At 38.2% G+C, this 22,101-nt stretch overlaps 2 protein-coding genes across 20 annotated transcripts in view; one reads left to right on the forward strand and one right to left on the reverse strand.

The window, feature by feature from the left end:
* The window catches only part of UTP18 (UTP18 small subunit processome component), a 36,793-nt gene extending 30,695 nt beyond the window's left edge, over positions 1-6,098 (reverse strand). For both annotated transcript variants that reach the window (XR_014019273.1, XM_081270628.1), the window contains exons 1-2: positions 5,626-6,098; positions 3,980-4,092 (exon numbers count right to left, since the gene is read on the reverse strand). Coding sequence is in view for 1 of the 2 variants with exons in the window: in XM_081270628.1 (XP_081126754.1) it covers positions 3,980-4,092; positions 5,626-5,967 (455 nt within the window). In the remaining variant the exon portion in view is untranslated. The remainder of the gene's footprint in view (positions 1-3,979; positions 4,093-5,625) is intronic.
* A 78-nt stretch (positions 6,099-6,176) lies between these two features.
* The window catches only part of MBTD1 (mbt domain containing 1), a 64,819-nt gene continuing 48,894 nt past the window's right edge, over positions 6,177-22,101 (forward strand). For 7 of the 18 annotated variants that reach the window (XR_014019272.1, XM_081270605.1, XM_081270615.1 and 4 more), the window contains exon 1: positions 6,439-6,709. Coding sequence is in view for 6 of the 18 variants with exons in the window: in XM_081270605.1 (XP_081126731.1) it covers positions 6,689-6,709 (21 nt within the window). In the remaining 12 variants the exon portion in view is untranslated. The other 11 variants (XM_081270627.1, XM_081270626.1, XM_081270611.1 and 8 more) reach the window with 8 other exon arrangements.

Consider the following 22,101-nt stretch of genomic DNA (forward strand, 5'->3'; position numbering starts at 1 on the left):
TGGATTTGATCCTCAGCACCACATGTAAATAAATAAAACAAAGGTATTGTGTCCGTCTACAACTAAAACAATATTTTTTTAAAAAGCAAAAATAAAAATAATGAATGAGGGCTGGGGTTGTGGCTCAGCAGTACAGCGCTTGCCTAGCACGTGCGAACCCTGGGTTCAATCCTCAGCACCACATAAAAAAATAAAATAAATAAAATTAAAAAGGTGTTATGTACAACTACAACTAAAAAATAAAATACTAAAAAAAAAATAATGAACGAAAAGTTTCACAAATCTCACTTATCTAAAAATTTAAAACTTCTGTGCACAGAAAGCTGAGGGTAAGCCTACAATAAATGAGACACATAACAGTTTGAAATTCTCAATATTTAAGAAACTTGACATACTAAGATCATGAAAAAACAACCTCCAATAGATGGATATAATACAAAATACTTACAGGAAATGCCTGTGCCACTATAATGCACCAGTTAAAAAATATATTGGGGGGGGGGGGGGAGAAATGCCAGTGGCTAATAACAGAAACATCCCGGGGCTGGGATTGTGGCTCAGTGGTAGAGTGCTCGCCTAGCATGCATAAGGATCTGGGTTTGATCCTCAGCACCACATAAATATAAAATAAAGACACTGTGTCCACCTAGAACTGAAATATTAAAAAAAAAATTCTCAACACAAATATCACACTGAAAAAGCTGGGAGGAAACAAAACACAATCACTGCTTTTCAAAACGGACTTCAAGGGAAAGGAAAACTGGTATGCAGTTTGGCAGTATTAATCAAGAGTCTTAAAAATATTTGTGCTCTTTGATCAAGTAATTCAACATCAAAGAATATTTCTTAAGAAATTAATTTTAAAAGCATAAAGTTTATTTATAAAGATGTTTATCTCAGCATTGTTATTAAAGGGAAAAGTAAGGAAATCTGTCCATCCAACAATAGGTACATAAATTACAATTAGCTCACACAACAGGCTACAACATAGCCACTTAAAAAATGTTGATAAGGGGAAGGAAGAAAAAGGAGAGAGGTTGGAAATAGGAAAGTCAGTAGAATGAATCAGACATAACCTTCCTAGCCTTGTATGTGAATACACAACCAGGGTAACTGCGCATCATGTACAACCACAAGAATAGAATCCTAATTAGAATGTTTACTCTTATTTATAACATTATAAAATTTGCCAAAATACATTTTACTGTCATGAGTAACTAAAAAAGAACAAAAATAATTTTTAAAAAGTTGACAAAGGTCTTTGTGATAAGTGGGAATAAAAATTGAAAGCATTCACCCTAAAAACTAGAATAAGACATGGATGCCCTCTTTCACCACTTCTATTCATTACAGTCCTTGAAACTTTAGCCAGAGCAATTAGACAGACGAAAGAAATTAAAGGGATACAAATAGGAAAGCAAGACTCAAACTAGCACTATTTGTCAACAACATGATTCTATGTTTAGAAAATCCAAAAATCTTGACCAGAAAACTTGTAGAATAAATGAATTCAGCTAAGTAGCAGTTAGATATAAAATCAATACCCATAAATCAAATGCATTTCTATACATCAATGATGAATCAACTGAAAGAGAAATTAGGAGAACTAATTTCATTCATAATAGTCTCAAAAAAAATAAATAAATAAAATACTTGGAAACCAACCTAAGAAAAGAACTGAAATACCTCTACAATGAAAACTACAGAAGGAAATTGAGGAATGCCTTAAAAAATGGAAAGATCTCCCATGCTCTTGGATAGGCAAAATTAATATTATCAAAATGGCCATTCTACCAGATCTGTTATACAGATTTAATGTAATTTCTATTAAAATTCCAATGGCATTCTTCATAGAACTAGAAAAAGCAATCATGAAATTCATTTGGAAAAACAAGAGATCCAAAATAGCCAAAGCAATCCTTAGCAAGAAGAGTGAAGCAGGAGACATCACAATACCAGATCTTGAACTATACTACAGAGCAATTGTAACAAAAACAGCATGGTATTGGTACCAAAATACACAAGTAGACCAACGGTAGAGAATAGAGGACACAGAGACAAACCCACATAAATGTGGTTATCTCATACTAAATAAGGCACCAAAAAACATACATTGGAGAAAAGATAGCCTACTTAACAGATGGTGCTGGGAAAACTAGAAATCCATATGTAACAAAATGAAATTAAATCTATCTCTTGGGCTGGGGTTATGGCTCAGCGCTCACCTCATACCTGTGAGACCCGGGGTTCAATCCTCAACACCACATAAAAATAAATAAGTGAAATAAAAAAAATAAATTGTGTCCAACTACAGCTAAAAAATATTTTTTTTTTTTTTTAAATCTGTATCTCTCACCCTGCACAAAAAAATCAACTCCAAGTGGATCAAAGACTTAGGCACTAGAACCTGTGCTTAATAGAAGAAAAAGTGGGACCAAATCTCTACCATGTCGGCTAGGAACTGACTTCCTTAACCAGACTCCTAAAGTACGAGAAGTAAAATCAAGAATCAATAAAGGGGTGGACTCAAACTAAAAAGCAAAGGAAACAATCAATAATTTAAAGAGAGAGCCTACAGAATGGGAGAAAATCTTTACCACACACACCTCAAAGCACTAATTTCTCAAAAAACACCAAATAATCACCAAAAAAACCAACCAATAAATGTGCTAAGGAACTGAACAGACACTTCACAAAAGAAAAAAAAAACTGATCTACAAACATGAAAAAATATTCACCATCTCTAGCGATTAGAGAAATGCAAATCAAAACTATTCTAAAAATATGGAATGTGGAGGGAAAAAGAAACATTCATTGCTGGTGGGACTGCAAATTGGTGCAATCACTATGGAAAACAGCATGAAAATACCTCAGAAAACTCGGAATGGAACCACCATTTGACACAGGTATCCCACTCCTCATTGTATACCCAAAGGACTAAAATCAGCATACTACAGTGATGTAGCCACATCAATGTTTGCAGAAGCTCAATTCACAATAGCTAAACTATGGAACCAACCTAGATGCCCTTCAACAGGTAAATGGATAAAGAAAATATGGTATACACAATAAGAACATTACTAAGCCTTAAAGAAGAATGAAATTATGGCTTTTGCAGGTAAGTGGATGGAGTTGGAGAATATCATGCTAAATGAAATAAGCCAAAACCCAAAAAACCAAAGGCTGAATATTTTCTCTGATAAGAGGATACTGATCCATATTGGGGGGAGGGTAGAAGGACTCTGGATTATGCCGATGGGAATAAGTGGAGGGGTACCAGGATGGGAAGGACAGTGGAATGAGATGGACACTATTACCCTATATACATGTATGATTACATTACTGGTGTAACTGCACCATATTCAGCCAGAGGAAGAAGTTGTGCTCCATTTGTGTACAATGTGTCTAAATGCATTCTACTAGCATGTATAATTAGAACAAATTTTAAAAATAATTTTTTTAAAAAATTGGGAAGAACATTTGCCAATATGATTTTACGCACAAATAAATTATCAAAGTAAGTAGACAGTACATTTTCATCTACAAAAGTACATACTGTGTGGGCTAGCTTTCTTTTAATCCTTTACTCGGTTTCAGACACTGCACTAAAAGTTTTACAGGCACTATTTAATCAGAACAGCCTCTGATAATACTTACTATAATTATGTTCATCTTAAAAATAAAAGGCAGGTTCCAAACTTGTCCATGGTCAATTTGGAACTGGACAATTAAGGAAGCAAGCTCAGCTCTAACTCCAAATACTGTTTTTTTTTAGTTGATCTATACTGCACAAAAGACACAGAAGAGAATGCCAACATGTTAACAGTAGTTCTCTCTCAAAAGGACCTGGTTCTTTACTTCCAAATGTTCATCAAATCTTCACATACTCATATATTTTTAAAGAGAAAGATTTTAAAAACCTACAGAATTACTTTTGAAGTTTACAGACAGATTCTGAAAAAAGAGTCGGGCAGCTTACATTTCCTCCTCATCATCTTCTTCATCTACCCACACCGGCTGCTTCTGAGGGGGGAAAGAATCTTTTGCTTCATTCTCCACTTCCGAGTCATCAGAGTCCTCATGCGAGTGAACCTACAGAAGACAAAACGCCTTCAAGCACTGGGTTTTTCTCATCCCACAGTCACCCATGCCTTAAGTGATTTGAACAATGCTTTGTTTTTATGACCCTCTGATTAAACAATTGGAAAGAATGCTACCAAAACAAATGCAGGGGGCAGAAGCAGAAAATAAGACCAGGGAATGACACCTCCAGCTAGACAAGCAAAGCAAGCTGGAACAGTTAAGGAAAGCAAGTGAAAGTGCTGACGGAAGACTAAAGCAGGCAAGAACAAAGGGTAAGTTAATAGAGGAAGAAAAGGGCAGGAGAAATGCCCAAAATACAGAAATTACAAGTCCCAAGGCAGATTAGAGTTAAAGATAATAAATATCATTTAAGTCTTATCTCATATTCTTAGGCACATTGTTTCCTCTTACCCATTCTTAATCCCACCTCTTTAAAAAAAGTTATACCAAACCATCAAATCTAAATCTAGACCACAAAAATCCCCTTTAAATTGTTAGTTTGAGCTTTCCTCAACCCGTATGACAGCAATATCCCATTGACTTCTACCTGCATTACTACAGTTCAATATGCTTCAAAGCCCAACAAACCCCACCTCTAGTAGGCTGTTTCTCCTGACTGTAAAACCTTCACCAGATTTAGCACACTTCCAAGACTAGTTCTCTATTAACTAGTTCTCTAGACTGCAGCAACTTCTCTCCTAAGCACCCAAAGGAGGTGGCAATCAGCAGATACCCGCTAAGTCAACAGTAATCCTTATCCTTTCTCACTTATCTAAAAGTTCAGTCCTTCATACACGTATTTTTCCTTTTCGAAGATTTTTTTTTCTCTTCAACACTTATCACCAAATACTTGAATTTTACTGATTTATCACTTCCTTATGTTCTATGCCACAAGCGCCAAGAGGGCAGGGATTTTTGTCAGTTTTGTCTATGCCTGGGAATCTCTTGGACTACAAAATTTTTTAAAAAGCAGAATGCAAATATTACAATCAACTACAGAGCGTTTGCCACCACCTGGAAGAGTATCAAAGACCTACAAATATCTGTTAAATGAATACGTGATCATTTTTAAAAGTTGATGCACGACACGATCGCGCCGAAAGACTTGTTAAAACGCTTATTCCTAGGCTTGTGCTCTCCAACGGATTCCATTATGGAATTGGAACTCCTTGAATCACTGGCAAGGAACCGGGGCAAGTGATGAGACCACCACCGCCAGCCAGACAGCAGAGCTGAGCTGCCCCAAATGGTCACGACTACAGTTCGCAAAACAAAAACGTGTTGAGCGCCTGCTGCATACAAGGCGCAGTGGCTCCTCCCGGACAGAACAAGGCGTGGTCTGTGCCCGCCCAAGCTTGCAGTCCAGCGCGGGAAGGCCGGGTACGCAAAGCGGCGCCCCTCGGCGCCAGTCTTCAGGGCTCCCTCCCTCCCTCCCACCTGAGCGCTCGCCGCCGCAGGTCGCCCAGGCTCCGCCTTCAGAACCTCGCCGCCCGCCGCGCGCCCCGCCTGAGCGCGCTCGGCCCGCGCCCGGGCCTCCCTCACCCGCGGGCCCCGCAGCCGCCGCAGCAGCGAGTCCTCGTCGTCCTCGACATCACCGAAAACCAGCTCTTCCAGGCACCGCTCTATGGCCGGTTTGTCCTCCTCCAGTGTCAGGCGATTCTGCTGCCGGAGCCGTCTCTCCTCCGCCGCCGCGGCGACAGTGATCGAAACGGCTGCAGCGGTCGGCTGGGCCGGCGGTGTCCGCCGAGATGAAGGGGCAGCCTTTTGGGGTGGCCCGCCCGCCCCTGCCCTGGCTTTCTGGTCTGACCTCATTTTGGTCTCCCTGTCCGGCCTTGCGCGGGCTCTCCGTTCGGGTCTCATCCGGCTCCTGCGTTCGGGCGGCATTGTTGGGTTTGAGAAGAAACGCAACCGCTCACGTGGAGCTGTTCTGCGCACGCGCTCCGTCGCCTCGCAAGCTGCCACCGAGGAGTTCCCGGGGGACCGGAAGGAGCTTGCGCAGCCTCTGGTCACGTGACCAATACCACTACGTCACTCCCACTCCCCTCGCCAGCCCCTCCCCGTGTGGGAGTTCCTCCGGGAGGGCCAATCTTCCGGGTGTAGGGGGACGCGGCGTGATTGGAGTGGAAATTTTTTCCAACACAACAAATGCAACATATTGAAAGGTGCGCAAGACAGCCTGAGTACAAACGGGAGTGACTAAATGAAACTTCTGCTCTCCCTTCAGATCTTTTAACCACTGGACTTTACCCAAACCCCAATTACCTTTACTTCCCTTCGTTTTGGTACGGTCCTTAGAGTACGGAGCCTGCAGAGGGTCCCACGCTGGAGGAGAGAGAGGAGGGTATGTAGGGAAGTGGGCCAATCGGGGCGCGGGTCACGGCGCAGGCGCGCTGGGGAGGGAGGGCTATGCTAATGTTGTTGATATCCTGGGGCCACCCGAGTTAAAGGGGGGAAATCCGGGGGCTGCCGCAGCCGCCACCAGTCTGGGCCCAGCTGGGGGCTCCCTTTGGTCGCCGCAGTCCCGGGGAGAGGCGCCTGCCCCCAGCTCGGGGAGGGGGCGCCGCGGGCTCGGGGAGCACGGACAACCCCTACCCATGAGGCCCTGATGGAAAACACAAAGGATCTGGTGAGAGCCGAGCGCGGCAGCCGCTTTGTGTACCAGGTGGGGGGAACGCCTGCAGCTCCCCGACCCCAGGAACCCCACAGCTCCCTGACCCCGCTCCTAGGCCTGTTTCTTCATCCCACGCCCCCTCCCCCTACCGACCGTTAAACGATTCAGGGGTTCCCCTCCCCCACCCCCTCAGTCCCGGATTCGTTCGGGTTCTTTCCTCCACACTCTGGGGGAAACAAATCGAGAAGAAAGTTTTTTTTATGCCCCCCACCCCCACCCTACTCTGACTAGGGAGAAAGGCTGAATCCGACGCTTACTTTTTTAGGCGCCCAGGGTGGGAGAGTGGAATGGAGCCCTCACTTTTGGGGGGAGGTGGGTGTGGGGAAATATAGTTTTGGTGCTTTGCAAAAAAAGGTACCTATCCGTTTGGGGACCGGTGCCGCGAGGCATTTTGCACGTGGAGGTGGAAATATTGAAAGGGGGCGGGGTGGGCACGTGTGGGAAGGAGAGGTGGGAGGGGTGTTTGGGAAGCCGCCACCAAGGCCGCTTATTTAAAAGGGTTCCAGATCGGTGGGCTTCTAAGGCTACTGCGTTCTCTTTTGTGAAATAAAAATCCTAACATTTCAGAGTCGGAAGAGACATTAGAGGTCACCCAAAGCAGCCGTCCCCTCTGCAGCCTCTGAAAAGTGGTAGGTAGTTTGGCCTCTACTAAACCCCTACAAACACTGAGTGCTCACTACTGCCCAGGAAAGCCCCTTTTTAAGTAATTCTCATCCTTTGCCTACCCTTATTAGACCCTTCAGTCTCATTCATGTCCTGGTTAAGTTGCTTCTTTTTTTACTTCTCAAATTTTCTCTCACATCCTCCTCACCCACCCACTGCTCATTGGCCTATATTTTGTGTGCCAAGAAAGAACAGCAGGGAAGTGGAGTGAGGGGGGAGGATTTGAGAAAGTGAAGGCCAGCTGAAAACTTTGCTGGGTCAATTTCAAGTGTACTGACTTACATATCTTAAGATGGTTGATAACTCTTCTGACAGGAAACTAGAGAATTGAAATCAGGATTTCATGGCCATTTTCTCTCACTAGTGCAACTTTTTAAAGTTAGAAATTTCATCATCTCTGTAGTTCTATCACAAAACACATTTGCTTGTTGCCTCACTTTCCCTAAGGATGCCTAAAATTGCATCCTGGGGAAAATACTAAAGCCCTTAGAAACTTCAGCCCGGTAGAGAACTGATCAGAACTACTCTCCATCATTTTTTAACAGTTCTGTCTTTTATGAGATTTGAAATTTATACAGCACTTTAACATTTGCTTGGAGTTTGCAATATTTTTAATGCTCCCTACATTAAAAAGCACCAGTATTTGTCACTCAGTAGTTCGGTTTCAAATATATATTGTTGCTCAGTCTTTTAATGTTCTTCATTTAGTGAGCTCTGTTGCCTCCAGTAGTTTTCTTGGCAAAAGAATCTTGGGGCACGTGTTTTTTTCTTCCTAATATGGTAAAGTGGGAGTCCAAACATAATGTAGAAGTAATGCATCTGGTCTAAAAGACAGCCAATAATTTTTTTTCCTTCCAGGCCCCTGTTTAGAATGTTAGAGCACATTTTTTTCTTTCCTCTCTTATGACTTAGAGACTTGCTTTGCTCTAGTGTGCTTAGGCTGGTTTTTGTTTACCTCAATACCAAAGACTGTTTAGAAAGAAAATAGATTTTTTTTGCACCACCTCCTCTGAATAACAAGTAGCTTCTATATTTATATAGAACCCATACTCAAGGCCTGTGAATAACTTGTAAATTATAGCAAAATCTGTCTTGAGCAAGTTTCTGTTCATATGTGAAGCCATGTTTTTCAACCATACAATTTTTAATTTTGTGAACTTGGACATGTAATGTTTTCTTAAAAATCTAGTCACTAAAATTTAACATGGAATTGAATACTAGATCATGAAAATATTAATAGAGCAGTATAATTGTGTCTTTAAAGTTGTAATCAATATGGAGTTCCAAGTTGTTTTCCTGCTTACTTTAAATGTGAACTGTCATGACATAAGTTGACTAACTTTGAAACCATTTGCCCTCTAAACATACTAGACAGGAACAACTGGTTTCACTTTTAAAGAAGACACTGCTGTATTTTTTATGATTAGTTATATGTTGACATTATTATCGAAACCTTTCTGGATAGTCAGGTGCTGCTTGTAGTATTAATTTTGGAAATTAAAATGAAATAACTCATTTTAAAGTATGTGAAAGCATATAATATTGGTCAAATGAACGTAAAATCATAGTTCATGAGTGAAATTGACATATTAACCTCATAAATCTTAAACTATGGGGCTGGGGATATAGCTCAGTGCTTGCCTCACATGCACAAGGCCCTGGGTTCAATCCCTAGCACCACAAAAAATAAATAAACCTACCTTAAATGACCTACTAAAAGCCAGAAATGCTCAGTGATATCAATGACTACCTTCTAAACTTAGAATCACTATTCTTTTGTGTCTCCTTGTTTCTCACTTTTTCATTTTTAAAATCTTTACTAGGTAAGATTTAACCTTTAACACTTAGAGTTCAGAGTAAGACAGTTAATATGTCTCATTAGTCTTGGGTTTTCAATTCCAAGAGAGATAAAACAGAACAATAGGGAAAAAAAGTTCCTAAGTAGTTACAATAAGCTTAACTGTGTCTTCCAACAATAGCAGTGTATTAACTATCCCAGACAACTTTTTTTTTAAAGAGAGAGAATTTTTTAATTTTTTTTTTTTTTAAGTTTTCGGTGGACACAACATTTTTTATTTTTATGTGGTGCTGAGGATCAAACCCAGCGCCCCACGCATGCCAGGCGAGCGCTCTACTGCTTGAGCCATATCCCCAGCCCCACCTTTTGATTTTATGTGAAAATAAAAGGTTACTTTAGTTCTTTGGTTGGGGGAGGGTACTGGATTGAACCCAGGGGTGCTTAACTACTAATCTACACCCCCAACCCCTTTGTATTTTTTATTTTGAGATAGGGTCTCACTAAGTTGCTTAAGGCCTCACTAAATTGTAGAGGCTGATCTCGAACTTGCAATCCTCCTGCCCCAGCCTCCCAAGTTGCTGGGATTACAGGTGGGTAGTGCCATGCAGTTAAGAGTTTGTTTGTTTTTTTTAAAATGAACATTTTTTAAGGATTTAGTTCCCATAAACTTATAATTTATTTTTTTGCTTTGCTTCAGTCAAGAAAAGGTGCCTGAAGGGGTTGTGGCTCAGCAGTGGAGTACTCGCCTGGCGTGCACGGGGTGCTGAGTTCGATCTTCAGCACCACATAAATGTAAAATAAAGATATTATGTCCATCTAAAACTTTAAAAATAATTATTAAAAAAAAAGAAAAGGTGCATGAATAATAATTCCACTTGAACAAACTCTATAAATGTGAGGTAGGATGAAGTGGTGGAGTGAGGGGGCCCTGGGAAAGTAGGTTAGAGTTGTGATTCTGCCACTGTCTAGTTGCATGATAGTGGTTGAAGGTCCTGTGTCTCAATTTTCTCATCCCAGTTGAAAAGTTGATGTATAATCAGTTAGCATTGTCCAGTAGAACTTGGTTCAGTGGTGGAAATGTCCTATATTCGTGCTGTCCACATATGACTATTGAGCACTTAAAATGTAGCTAGTAAACCAAAGAACTCAATTTTTTATTGTATTAATCAGTCAATTTCAACAGCCACATGTCTGCCAAATTGAACATGCAGGTATAGAACAGTGTTTTTCAAATATAGCTAGACTTCCCTCTTGGAGGCTTTTGTTAAAAATACATACTCCTCCCCTGGATATAGTAAGGTCTACAGTAGTAAGGTCTGCAGTAACATCTGAGAATTTGTTTTAAATGCATACTCTAGAGAGTTTTATTTTTGTTTTGTTTTTCATCAGATTAGTTAAAGAAACACTGCATTAGAGATTTCTGAGCACCCTTCTAGTTCTTACTGTGGTGTTGATAACCTAGCATTTAGTATAATATAAATGACCTCTGAACAAAGTGAGCAAACTGGGCTCGAGTTCTGGCTCTGCCACCTTCTGACCTGTGATCTCAGACAAGTTTCCTAATCTCTTTGAGCTTCCTATTCCTCATCTGAAATGTGGGTTGAGAATCAGCCTAGCTTCCCTTCTGAAGTTTTCTATAAACTAGAATCCCCTCTTCTCCCTTTTAACTGGATTATCTAATTCATGCTCTATTCTTATAAAACTGGTTGTATATAAAGCTCATTCATTTATTAAATCAATTGCAGCCACAGTTTGCAGTCTTAGTTGTAAAGTGGGCATAATGAGTCTTAATTTTTTTTTTTTTTTGGATTTCTGATGCTTAGCATAACGATGCGTGTAGCTCCATAAAAATTGACTAATATCATCTGTTTATTTACTTTTAGGCTTCAAAACTGTAATTGATTAGTTATAGATTATTTTATATACCAGAGAAATATCCTCTTACTTTACATATATGTATGTAACTCAATTTTTTAAAAATTTTTTAGTTGTAGTTGGACACAATACCTTTATTTTATTCATTCACTTTTTTTTTTTTTTTTTTTTTTTAATATGGTGCTTAGGATCAAACCCAGGGAGGCAATTGATCTACTGCTGAGCCACAACCCCAGCCCTATAACTCAGTAATGTTCTATTGGTTAATGTTCAGTGATTTCGTATCTTAGTACTGGGGATAGATTGAACCCAGGGCCTATCTACCACTGAACTACCTCCCCAGTTCTTGTTATTTTGAGATAGTATCTCACTAAAATAGTTGAATCTGGCCTCAACTTGTGCTTCTCCTGCTACTAAAAGCCGGAGTAGCTGGGGTTAAAGACATGCGCCATCACGCCCAGCAGTGATTACATAGCTTTTGAGCAACCAGCTTCAAATATATTTTTAAAAGATGATCATGCTAGGGATGTTGCATGGTGGTAGAGCATTTGCCTAGCCTGCACAAGAAACTGGGTTTGGTACCCAGAGCTTTCAAAAAAAAAAAAAACACCAAGAGAACTATTAGGTTTTTTCATTAGCCCTGATAATAATGATCTTAAAGACCCTCTAGGCCACCTTGTGTTTCATACTTAATTTTGACAAGGTCATCTTATTTTTAATTAGCTTTTCAGGTTCATACTTAAGGATTCATAACTTTCTTCTGAAGAACTGAAAGTGTCCATGTGAACTATTTTATTTTATCATACATCTTCCTGTGTGGTAAGTGGTATTTTCCTTATTTAGAAGAGAAACTGAGACCCAAGTAATTGTTGCATCCAAAGTCATGATAATGATAAAACCAGAAGTTGGACCCCAAAACAGAAATTTGGATTTATCACTGGCCAAACTGTGCTTTTCATCCAGGTGTGGAATAAGGAAGAGGCCAGCGAGAGCTTAAAAAGCACCCTCACTTCTAAATCCAGTCATCATAGAATATCTGTTGTGAAGTTTGTGAGCTCATGCATGCAATGTTCACATTTAAAGTTTGAAAAAATATACTTGTCAGATGCCATCTCGCTCAATCCTGCCTGGAACATGAATCATCCTTTTGTCCAGTTATCCACAATTTTATCCACCCATTATTTACTAGCCATCTCACTTATCAGACTATTAAGGTATTAGAGGGCTTGTGTTAAAATATGTAGGAGCCTGAAGCCATATTGATCATCTCATCATATAGGCCTTATATCATTACAAGAAGGGTGAGTATAGACTAAGTAGTTATTTTGTCAGATTCCATTCATATAACTTCTATTACAGTATATTTCAATTATTCTCTTATTATTGTTAATCTTACTGTGCCCAATTTATAAATTATTATAGATATTCATCGAATCTGGTAGAATTCTGGGAGGAGGAGAAGAATTAACTGGAAAAGTACATGAGGGAGATTTCTAGAATGACAGAGAAGTGTTATATCTTGATATGCATTCAAAAATATGCCTCACGTTTTTTTGCGGGGGCCAAGTTACCAGAGATTGAACTCGGGGGCACTCAACCACTGAGCCACATCCCCAGCCCTATTTTGTATTTTATTTAGAGACAGGGACTCATTGAGTTGCTTAGCACCTCACTTTTGCTGGTGTTGACTTTGAACTTTCGATCCTCCTGCCTTAGCCTCCCAAACTGCTGGGATTATAGACTTGTGCCACCATGCGCAGCATGCCTCAGTTTTGAAAAACTTAACTGTTAAGTAAAAGAGAAATGCAAACAAACTGCAGTTTCTGATAAACAATGACTAAAATACTACGCAACATAATCTGTACAATATATTGTATAGTGAGAAGAAAATTCATAGCCCTATATTAATGAATATGCTTGTCTCAGAAGCAAAAAGAACAAAAAAAAAAAAAGCCAAAAGAAAACACACACACACACCCACACACAAAAAAAGTAAAAAAGAAAAGTAGAAATTAATGAGTTAGGAGCTGGGGTTAAAGCTCAGTGATAGAGTACCTGTCTAGCACATGTGAGGCACTAGGTTCAATCCTCAGCACCACATAAAAAATAAATGAATAAACAAAGGTATTGTATCCATCTGCAAATAAAAGAAATTAATGAGTTTACAAAAAAAAAAAAAAAAAAAAAACTATACATCCAATTAATGAATCAATCCTGGGCCTTTAGGGGAAACTTTGCAAGACAGATAAACCATTAACTAATTTAAGATGAGAAAAAGAACAATAGATAGACCAAGGGGAATTCTGCCTGGGAAATCACATGTTCCCAGTGCTACATGACTACAGAAAATGGAAGAGGAAATTGTGATTATTTTTAGAAATAATACTGATTTCTAAACCTTTGATGGAGGTAATGCAAAAAAATGATAATAGTTAAGAATATCACTGCAAAATTCTAACTATTACGCAGTCTCTCGCACCACATTAACTCATTTGTGTCCCAGATGTGGAACACCTTTAAAAACTTAAATTGATCAACAAACATACCACTAAGCATAACTAAAATAATATGTGAATATTATGTTCACAGAATTGAAAACTTGTGACTTAATGAATTGTGTAAAAACATCTTGGTGAAGCTTATACTAGAAATACAAAGATAATTTAGTGTTTGTGAACCTACATAATTTACTATATTAATAGTTCTGAACAGAAAGATTATAGATCTTGAAAAGGCCTGAGGCAAAATTTTAACACCTAACCAAAAGTTTTGAGAAAACAGGAGTGGATAAATGCTTCTTTATTTAACATGACTTTATTTTCACAAATAAGCACCTCAGTCCTAAAGCCAGCATTTTTTTTTTAAGAGAGAGTGAGAGAGGAGAGAGAGAGAGAATTTTTAATATTTTTTAGTTCTCGGCGGACACAACATCTTTGTTGGTATGTGTTGCTGAGGATCGAACCCGGGCCGCACGCATGCCAGGCGAGCACGCTACCGCTTGAGCCACATCCCCAGCTCAAGCCAGCATTTTAATAAGAAACACAGTAACAAAGTAAGGGTGACCCTTTTCTACACTATTTAGACTAGAACTCTGAGCCCATACATGCAGGATGGAGAAAACAAGTCAGGCATAATACTGGAAAAAGAAAAAATAAAGTTTGTTTGTTGGTGACATGATCATTTTTCTGAAAAGCCATTCTCAAGACAATTTGAGAATCTTAAATAATAAATGTCCATTTAGTGCAGAAATAGCCAGTTAAGACAATACAACAACCAGGCATGGTGGTGCACACCTATAATCCAAGCTAATCAGTAATTTGAGGCCGGAGGATCTCAAGCTCAAGGCCAGCCTTGGCAACTTAGTGAGACCCTGTCTCAAAAAAATAAAATGACAAAAAACTAGCTCAGTGGTAGAGTGACCCTGGGTTCAATCCCCAAAACTGCAAAAAAGGAGGGAAAATAGGAAAGGTGGTACCACAAAAAGAAAATCACATTTATAATAGGAACAACAAAATACTCAAAATTCTTAAGGATGTGCTTTAACGAGAATTGTTTTAAAAGCTAAGTGAAGCTTGGGGTCCGGGGTTGTAGAGCACTTGCTTAGCATGTGTGAGGCACTAAGTTTGATCCTCAGCACCACATAAAAAATAAAGTTACTATGTCCATCTACAACTAAAAAAAAAGAATTTTTTTTTTTTTTAAATAAAATGCTATGTGAACCAAACTATAAAGCATTCCTAAAAGACACAAGTTAAGCCAGGCACGGTGACACATGCCTATAATCCTAGCAGCTCAAGAGGCTGAAACAGGAGGACCACAAGTTCTAGACCAACCTCAGCAACTCAGTATGGCCCTATCTCAGATTTTAAAAAGGGGGGGGGCTGGGGTTGTTGGCTCAGTGGTTAAGCAACCCTGGGTTCAATCCCCAGTACCAAAAAGAAAACACAAGGTAAATTTGAACAAATGGAAAAGCATCCATTGTTCTTGTGTAAGACATCTCAATATCATCTAGTTGTCACATCTTTCTAAGTTAATTGATAAATTTGGTTAAATCCCAATATAAATTTTTTGGTGTAGAGTTGAACTAGTTAATACAAGAAGTTCATCTGGAAAAAGAAACATGCAAGAATATGGAAACATTTAAAGAATTCTTTGAAATGGATCTAGCTCCAGCAGGTATAAAAATATCCTGGAAAGCCTGTAATTATAAAAGCTAGGAAATGGCACATGACTAGACAAACAAACAAACAAAAAAGCCCTGCACCACCTAATTTTTTAGTCAACAAGGAACCACATGTACAATAGTGGTACCATAAGATTATAATGGTGCTGAAATTTTCCTGTTGCTTCTGACATTATAGTAACCACTATAATGTGGTAGCACAATGTACTACGTGTTTGTGTTGATGCTGGTGTAAACAAACCTACTGTATTCTAGTGCTTTAAAAGTATATCACACACAGTTATGTACACTACATAATGCTTAATAATAAATGCCTATGACTGGTTTATGTGTTTACTATGCTTTTTATCATTATTTCAAAGTGTACATGTTATTTTTCAAGTTTGCTGTTAAACAGTATTCCATGTTATATCAACAGTAGCCTCATAAATCTCATGTTCACTGCATCTTTCCATCATGCCATTTTCTCTTCTACTTGATTTAGTCACATGTTGTTTTGCTCATCGTGGCCCCTAAGCATACAAAATCCATTGCTCATATTGCCACTGTGAGGCCACATGGAGGGACTGACTTGAAATGAAATAAGTGATTAAGCACTACAAAGGTGGAAAATCAGTGATGGTTATTGCTCGCCAGTCAGGCATGTCCCATTCCTCCATAGCCATGAGCTTGAAGAACAAGAACAAAGAAGGATCTGCTTCATTGAAGGCAATAAGACTACAATTCAAGAAGGGTCTATGTCTGATGTACAGGTACTTGTAATGACCTGGATTGAAGACCAAACACAGAAGCATATTCCTCTCAGTACCGTGATGGTCATGGCCAAGGCAAAAAGTTGGTGATGATGAAAGAAAAGGCTGGACCTGACCACAGTGTTGAATTTACTGCTAGCTTTGAGTGGCTGAAATGATTCAGAAATCATTAGTTCATTGCATTATGTGAAAGTGAATGGTGAGTCCTGATGTGAAAACAGCTGAAGAACTTGTGGAAACTAGGCTGACTGGGGGAAATAATTATTTGTCAGAGCACTCTAACAGCATAGGCTATATAATGTAGCCTAATATGTAGTAGGCCATAGTTTCTGGGTTTGTGTAAGTGCATTTTATGTTTAACCAACAGTAGAATCATTCAATGTTACATTTCTTGAAACATGTTCCTGAAATTAATTGACATGTGGCTATAGTATACGATCCAGAAGCGGACAAAACTACATAGGGATACCTAATACTTAAAGTGGTATTTCAAACCAGAGGTAAAGGTGGACATTCTAATAAAAGATATTTTAGCAACTACCTAGCTATTTGGTGATGGGGGGATGGATATTAGGCCCATTTTTCACACCATACACAAGAATAAACTCCAAATGGGTCAGAATCTAAATATAAAACTGTATAAATGCCAGAAGGAAATGTGGGTGAATTTTTCTATATCATGATTTAAGAAATTCCTTTCTAATTGATTCATAATTAAGATACAATGAAAGACTATACTGGTTGCCCTAGGGATTTAGCTCAATGGTAGAGTGCATGCTTCAAATGCATAGGCCCTGCGTTTGATTCTTAGCATCAAAAAAGAAAAAAATACTGGTAAATTTTAATACATTAAAAAAATAATTTTATGCCAAAAAAACTTCATGTGCAGAATCATAATTTGCCATAAATACAGAGAAGAGTGAATTTCTGAGTACAAACAACCAAAATAAATCATGACTAAAAACCTTAAGGAAAAAGCACAAAAAGATCAGAACAGACAAATCCCACGTGCGCAAAAGAAGATACAAAAAAAGACAAAGTATGCTAGACTGAGCACTGAGTTTAAAGAGTTGGTCTTTAATATCAACTCCCCACTAAAAACAAGAGTTTCTTGGAAAAATGAATTCCAGGGTTGGAACAGCATAGGTAAAAAGAAAATTGAGCATGAAACATGTTTTTGTGCCAGAAAAGAAGTACTCAAAAATAGTCAGGAGCATGTGAAAAAGAACCAGTTTGTGGAGATCCTAGCAGCCAAACCTGGGATGATATGAACCCCCAGATAAGGACAATGATGAATTGTTGTGGGAAAATAGGAATTAATTCATACTGGTAATTAACAGGTAAGCAGATGAATTGAGAGTAAGATTTCTTGATGACTGGTGTAGCGCTGCAGTTGGGAAGTCATTTTAGCAGCCAGCATGATAGAGTTTGGTTTGGCAAGGATTTTATCATTACATAGTAAATTAAGGGTGGGAGTGGGATTTTAATGAGAAGCAATATATGCATATTTTAATCATGACCCAGGCCTGCTTATTAATTGCAAGGAGAAATTAGGTGAATATACAGTGGGAAAAACTGCATGAGACCTTGGACATCTTATGCCTCAGTCCAACATCCTGAGAGGGATACAACATTGTTTATGCAGTATTGTGGGAATACATAACACAAATCTAATGAGGGAAGGTCAGATGAACCCCCCAAGATTAAAAGGGGGCAACTCTGCATTCTTCAAAATTAACCTTTCAATTTAAAAAGATAAATACAATGTGATCCTGGACTGGAAGGAAGAAATGCAGATAATATTGTGGATTCAGTTTGTACTAAGGATGGTATTTTAGAGAATTATGTTTAACATTAATTCAAATTAATGTTGTATTTTCTCAAACTGATAACTGTGCTGTAGTTACTTATGAGAGAAAGTTTTTAATCCTAGGAAATGCATAGAGTTTAAATGATTTAGAAAATTGGAGAGAGCCAACCAGTTGGGTCCAATGTTAACAACTGGTGAGTCTGTGAGTGCAAGGGTTCAGTGTTTCTGAAAGCATGATGTTATTTCCAAATAGGAATTTTAAAAAGAAAAAACTGCATTAATGTACCATTTTTCACCTGTCGTTTTGGCATATATTAAAAGACAGAGTATTTTCCATTAGGTTTTGAGAAGCAAGCACTCTCAATTTGCTGGTGCAAGTATAACTAGTAACTTTTCTTTGGAGAAATTTGTCAGTGTCTAACATAGGTATACACACATACATGTATCGTACTTCTGAGAATAAATCCTGGAGGAGTACTTCACTAATATAAAAATACATATGCATAACTTTATTGTAGCATATTTGTAATTGCAAAAACTTGAAAACTAGATGCATTTGCACTGAAATGGAGTTATTTTTATTCTAAGAGGAGATTATAGTATTTGATCTTTCTTGTAAGAAAGGAAAATAAAAAAGCATGTATGTATCCATTTACCTTTGGAAAGAGTATACCTACAAAAAGCATGAACCAGAAAGCAATAAAGTTGATTACACAGAAGGAAACTGATCTTCCAGGTAGAAAATGAAATTTAATTCAATGAAGGAGTTTAAAAACTAAAAGCAAAATAAACAATTAGAAAATACTAACATAACCACTATGGAAGGAGAAATAATTCAAATAACTTTTCTTCAGTTGGCACCCAGCCCCTTGATCTGGGGAGAAAGGGCTGCAAAGAAATTATGAACTTTTAATTTTGTATGTAATATAGTTCTTCTTTTGCTATTTAAGTATATAAAAGGATTGAGCAAATGAGTACATTGAGTTTGTTGAGGAACAAGAGTTTTCACTGTAGAAGAGACAAATAGGGAGTGTGAATAGGTTTTAAAAAGGAAAAAACCTGTGGGGGAGATTGAAATTGTGGTTATAGGTAGAAGTTCCCAATATTCTAAAATACTTGTGTATATGCATTTGTCACATACAAGTGTGTGCATATTCTTAATTCTCTCAACTGAAAGGGCCCTGAAGCAGAGAAATCCCAATGGCAATAATAATCTAATAAAAGAAACTAAGGCTGTTTGGAGAAGTATTTGATTCCAGCTCAGAGAGAGATGAGTTTATGATAAGTCTGAAATACCTTGTTGTGCCAGGAAGTAAGGAGTTACTCCAAAAACGTTAGGAATGTGTCTAAATAACCTCATCTTGAAGGAGCTCCCTCTCACCCAGTCTGTGACAGTTTGAACCATTGAGTAATTAAGAACAATAATAAATAATAAGCCATTGGAAAGTAGTAATCTCTGAGTTGATATCCATAGTAAATAGTAGGTGATAAGGTCCCTTAGAGAAGATGCCAAATGATGAACATGAAATGCTGGGGGTGGAAAATAATCACAGTTAAGGACTACTTGCACAAGGACCATTGGATGTTAAATCCAAAGTAATATTTTGATGATTAGAATATTTGTATGTTTAAGTGTTTCCCCATAGATAGCTTATTTAACAGAAAATAAGAGGAAAATGTTAAATAGTCTTGAAACCAGACCAAACCTAGAGCAGGTCATTAAAATTAACATCACCAGTAAGGACAGATAGCCATCCTGCTTCTGGAGTTGATACCCTGAGAAAAACAGCACTAGTTATGTAAACAGCTGGTTGATATGCAACATCATCAATTAATGAGAAAATCTCAAGTAAACCCAAAATAAAGAAATTTTTACTTTTGAGATAAGTGAAAATCTGCAGAATTCCAGTTTATGTAAGATAATCTTTCAAGTAGGGAGATCATAACACCCACTCCACTTCCTTCCCAAGAGTTCAATATGGGAAAGGTTAAGAATCACTTTATTACAGGGCATAGTGGCACATGCTTGTAATCCTAGTAGCTTGGGAGGATGAGGCTGGAGGATCACAAGTTCAAAGCCAGCCTCAGCAACGTAGGCCCTGTCTCAAAAAGGGCTGAGGATGTGGCTCAGTGGTTAAGCACCCCTGTGTTCAATTCCCAATTACCCCCTCCCCACATAAAAATCACTTTACATGGAGAAATTTGACACTGCCTCAACCAGATGATCAAAGTCAACATCAACACTAATAAGTCATGTTGATAGTATTTATGTAACATAAATGGCACTGATGTAACATACCTTCCAACACAACTTCAGCCTGATCATGAGAACAAATCTCAGTGGAGAGGTGTTAAACAAATTACCTAAGCAGAACTCTCAAGATATCCAAAAGAATTTTTTTTTTAAATCCACAATAACTTTAGGACAATTTTATGCCTGAAGACTTATGGCAACTGTATGTAATATAGAATCTTGGAACCGAAAGAACATTAGGTGAAAATGAAAGAGATCTGAATTAAGTGTAGAATGTTTAAGGATAACGTGTCAATGTTGACTATTTGCAACAAATGCACAATACTAAGATTTAATAATAGTAGAAGTGGATGTTTAAACCTGCTCTATTATCAGTTTTTCTAACTTCTGAAAAATAGCTCCTTTAAGGGAAGGAACTATGTTCTTAAAAATATGTTAAGTGTTAAGAAAGACAAAATTATCCTTCTAGATTCAAACTTAAGATTGACGTGACAAATGGAATGTTTGATCTTGGACTAGAGGGGAAAAAATCCACACATTGAGTCATCAACAGAATGTGAGTGGTAGATTAAATTATTGGGTTAATTTTGTAATTTCTTGATCATTATTGCTATGCTGATACCATATAAGAGGATGTCATTATTAGGAAAGGCACGTTGAAATGTAGGGCAGTATTTCCCAACCAGGGTGGTTTTACCTCCTATAAGACGTGGTAGCTCCTGGAGGCTTTTAGGGTTGTCACAGGGTGAATGGGGGAATATTACTGCCAGAAATGGTACTAAACATACTAAATACAATGCACCGTGTAAGTTCTCTGGCCCAAAATGCCAGTATAAGGTTAAGAAACCCTGAGCTATGGCTTCCAGCCCTGATTTAGAGGTAAGTGGACTTTGAAGCATGTAAGCTTTTCACAAATAGCTGGGGGTTAGGGGGAAGTTATATAGAGAGAGAAATAAATGGGTCAGAATGCTAATAATTGATCAATCAGGTTAATTATATCAAGTTTGTATTATTGGAACTGCTATTAAATTACAAATAAATGATACAAAAAAGCTAACTATAGTAAAATTTTTATTATTACCTTCTTAAAGTAAAAAAGACATGATATATTTAATAAATTAATTTTATGAAAAATAAAAATATATAACCCAGCTAGTACCCAATAGATCAAAATACTTGCTTTTTATTAATGTCACTGGAAAATAAGGAGCCTTGTTTCATTGCCATATAATACAAGTTTTTTTTAAATTGCTGTGTTTACATAGTATGTAGCTAGTATACTACCTGTTACTGCTGTTCACCTAGTCATTAGTACCTTTAGTATAATACTTTTTTCTAGTAATTGTTGACTTTTTGTTGTTGTTGTTGTACTAGGGATTGAACCCAGGAGTGCTTAACATCCCCAGCCCTTCATATTTTTTAAGACAGGGCCCTCACTAAGTTTCCTAGAGCCTTGCTAAGTTGCTGAGTCTGGCTTTGAACCTGAGATCCTGCTGCCCCACTCTCCTGAGCTGCTAAGTGTGCACCACTGCACCTGGCTCATATTTTCATTTGGTCATGTTGGGAGTATCACCATTTTTTGACATGCTCCAACAAATATAAAAACTGATGTTTTTCCAGAGTTGTCATCATCCTCCTCCTCTAATGCAGTCTGCTTCCTAGGCCTGCTGTATGACTATAATCCTGGGACATCTCTTTATCATTGCCCTAGAAATTTTCTTTACCTCTGTCCTGTGTTGGTTCATTTAGTTCCTATATCAGCCATCTTCCTCTATCTTGTTTTCTTTGATGTACAGTAAAATGCATCTTCTGGGAACTTGCCAAAAAAGCACAAATATTAGAACTGTTTCTTTGAAATGTGGCATTTTTAACAGGTTTATTGGAGTAAAATGTATAGTTGCATAAGTTTTTTGAGGAGATAGTTTTGTTTTACTGTGCTGGGATCCAATCCAGGTCCTTGTACGTATTAGGCAAGTGCTCTACTACTAAACTACTTCTCCAGCCTAATTTGA

This window comes from Spermophilus citellus, assembly GCF_964194105.1.
Source record: "Spermophilus citellus genome assembly, chromosome: 17".
In the NCBI taxonomy this organism is placed as follows: Eukaryota; Metazoa; Chordata; class Mammalia; order Rodentia; family Sciuridae; genus Spermophilus; species Spermophilus citellus.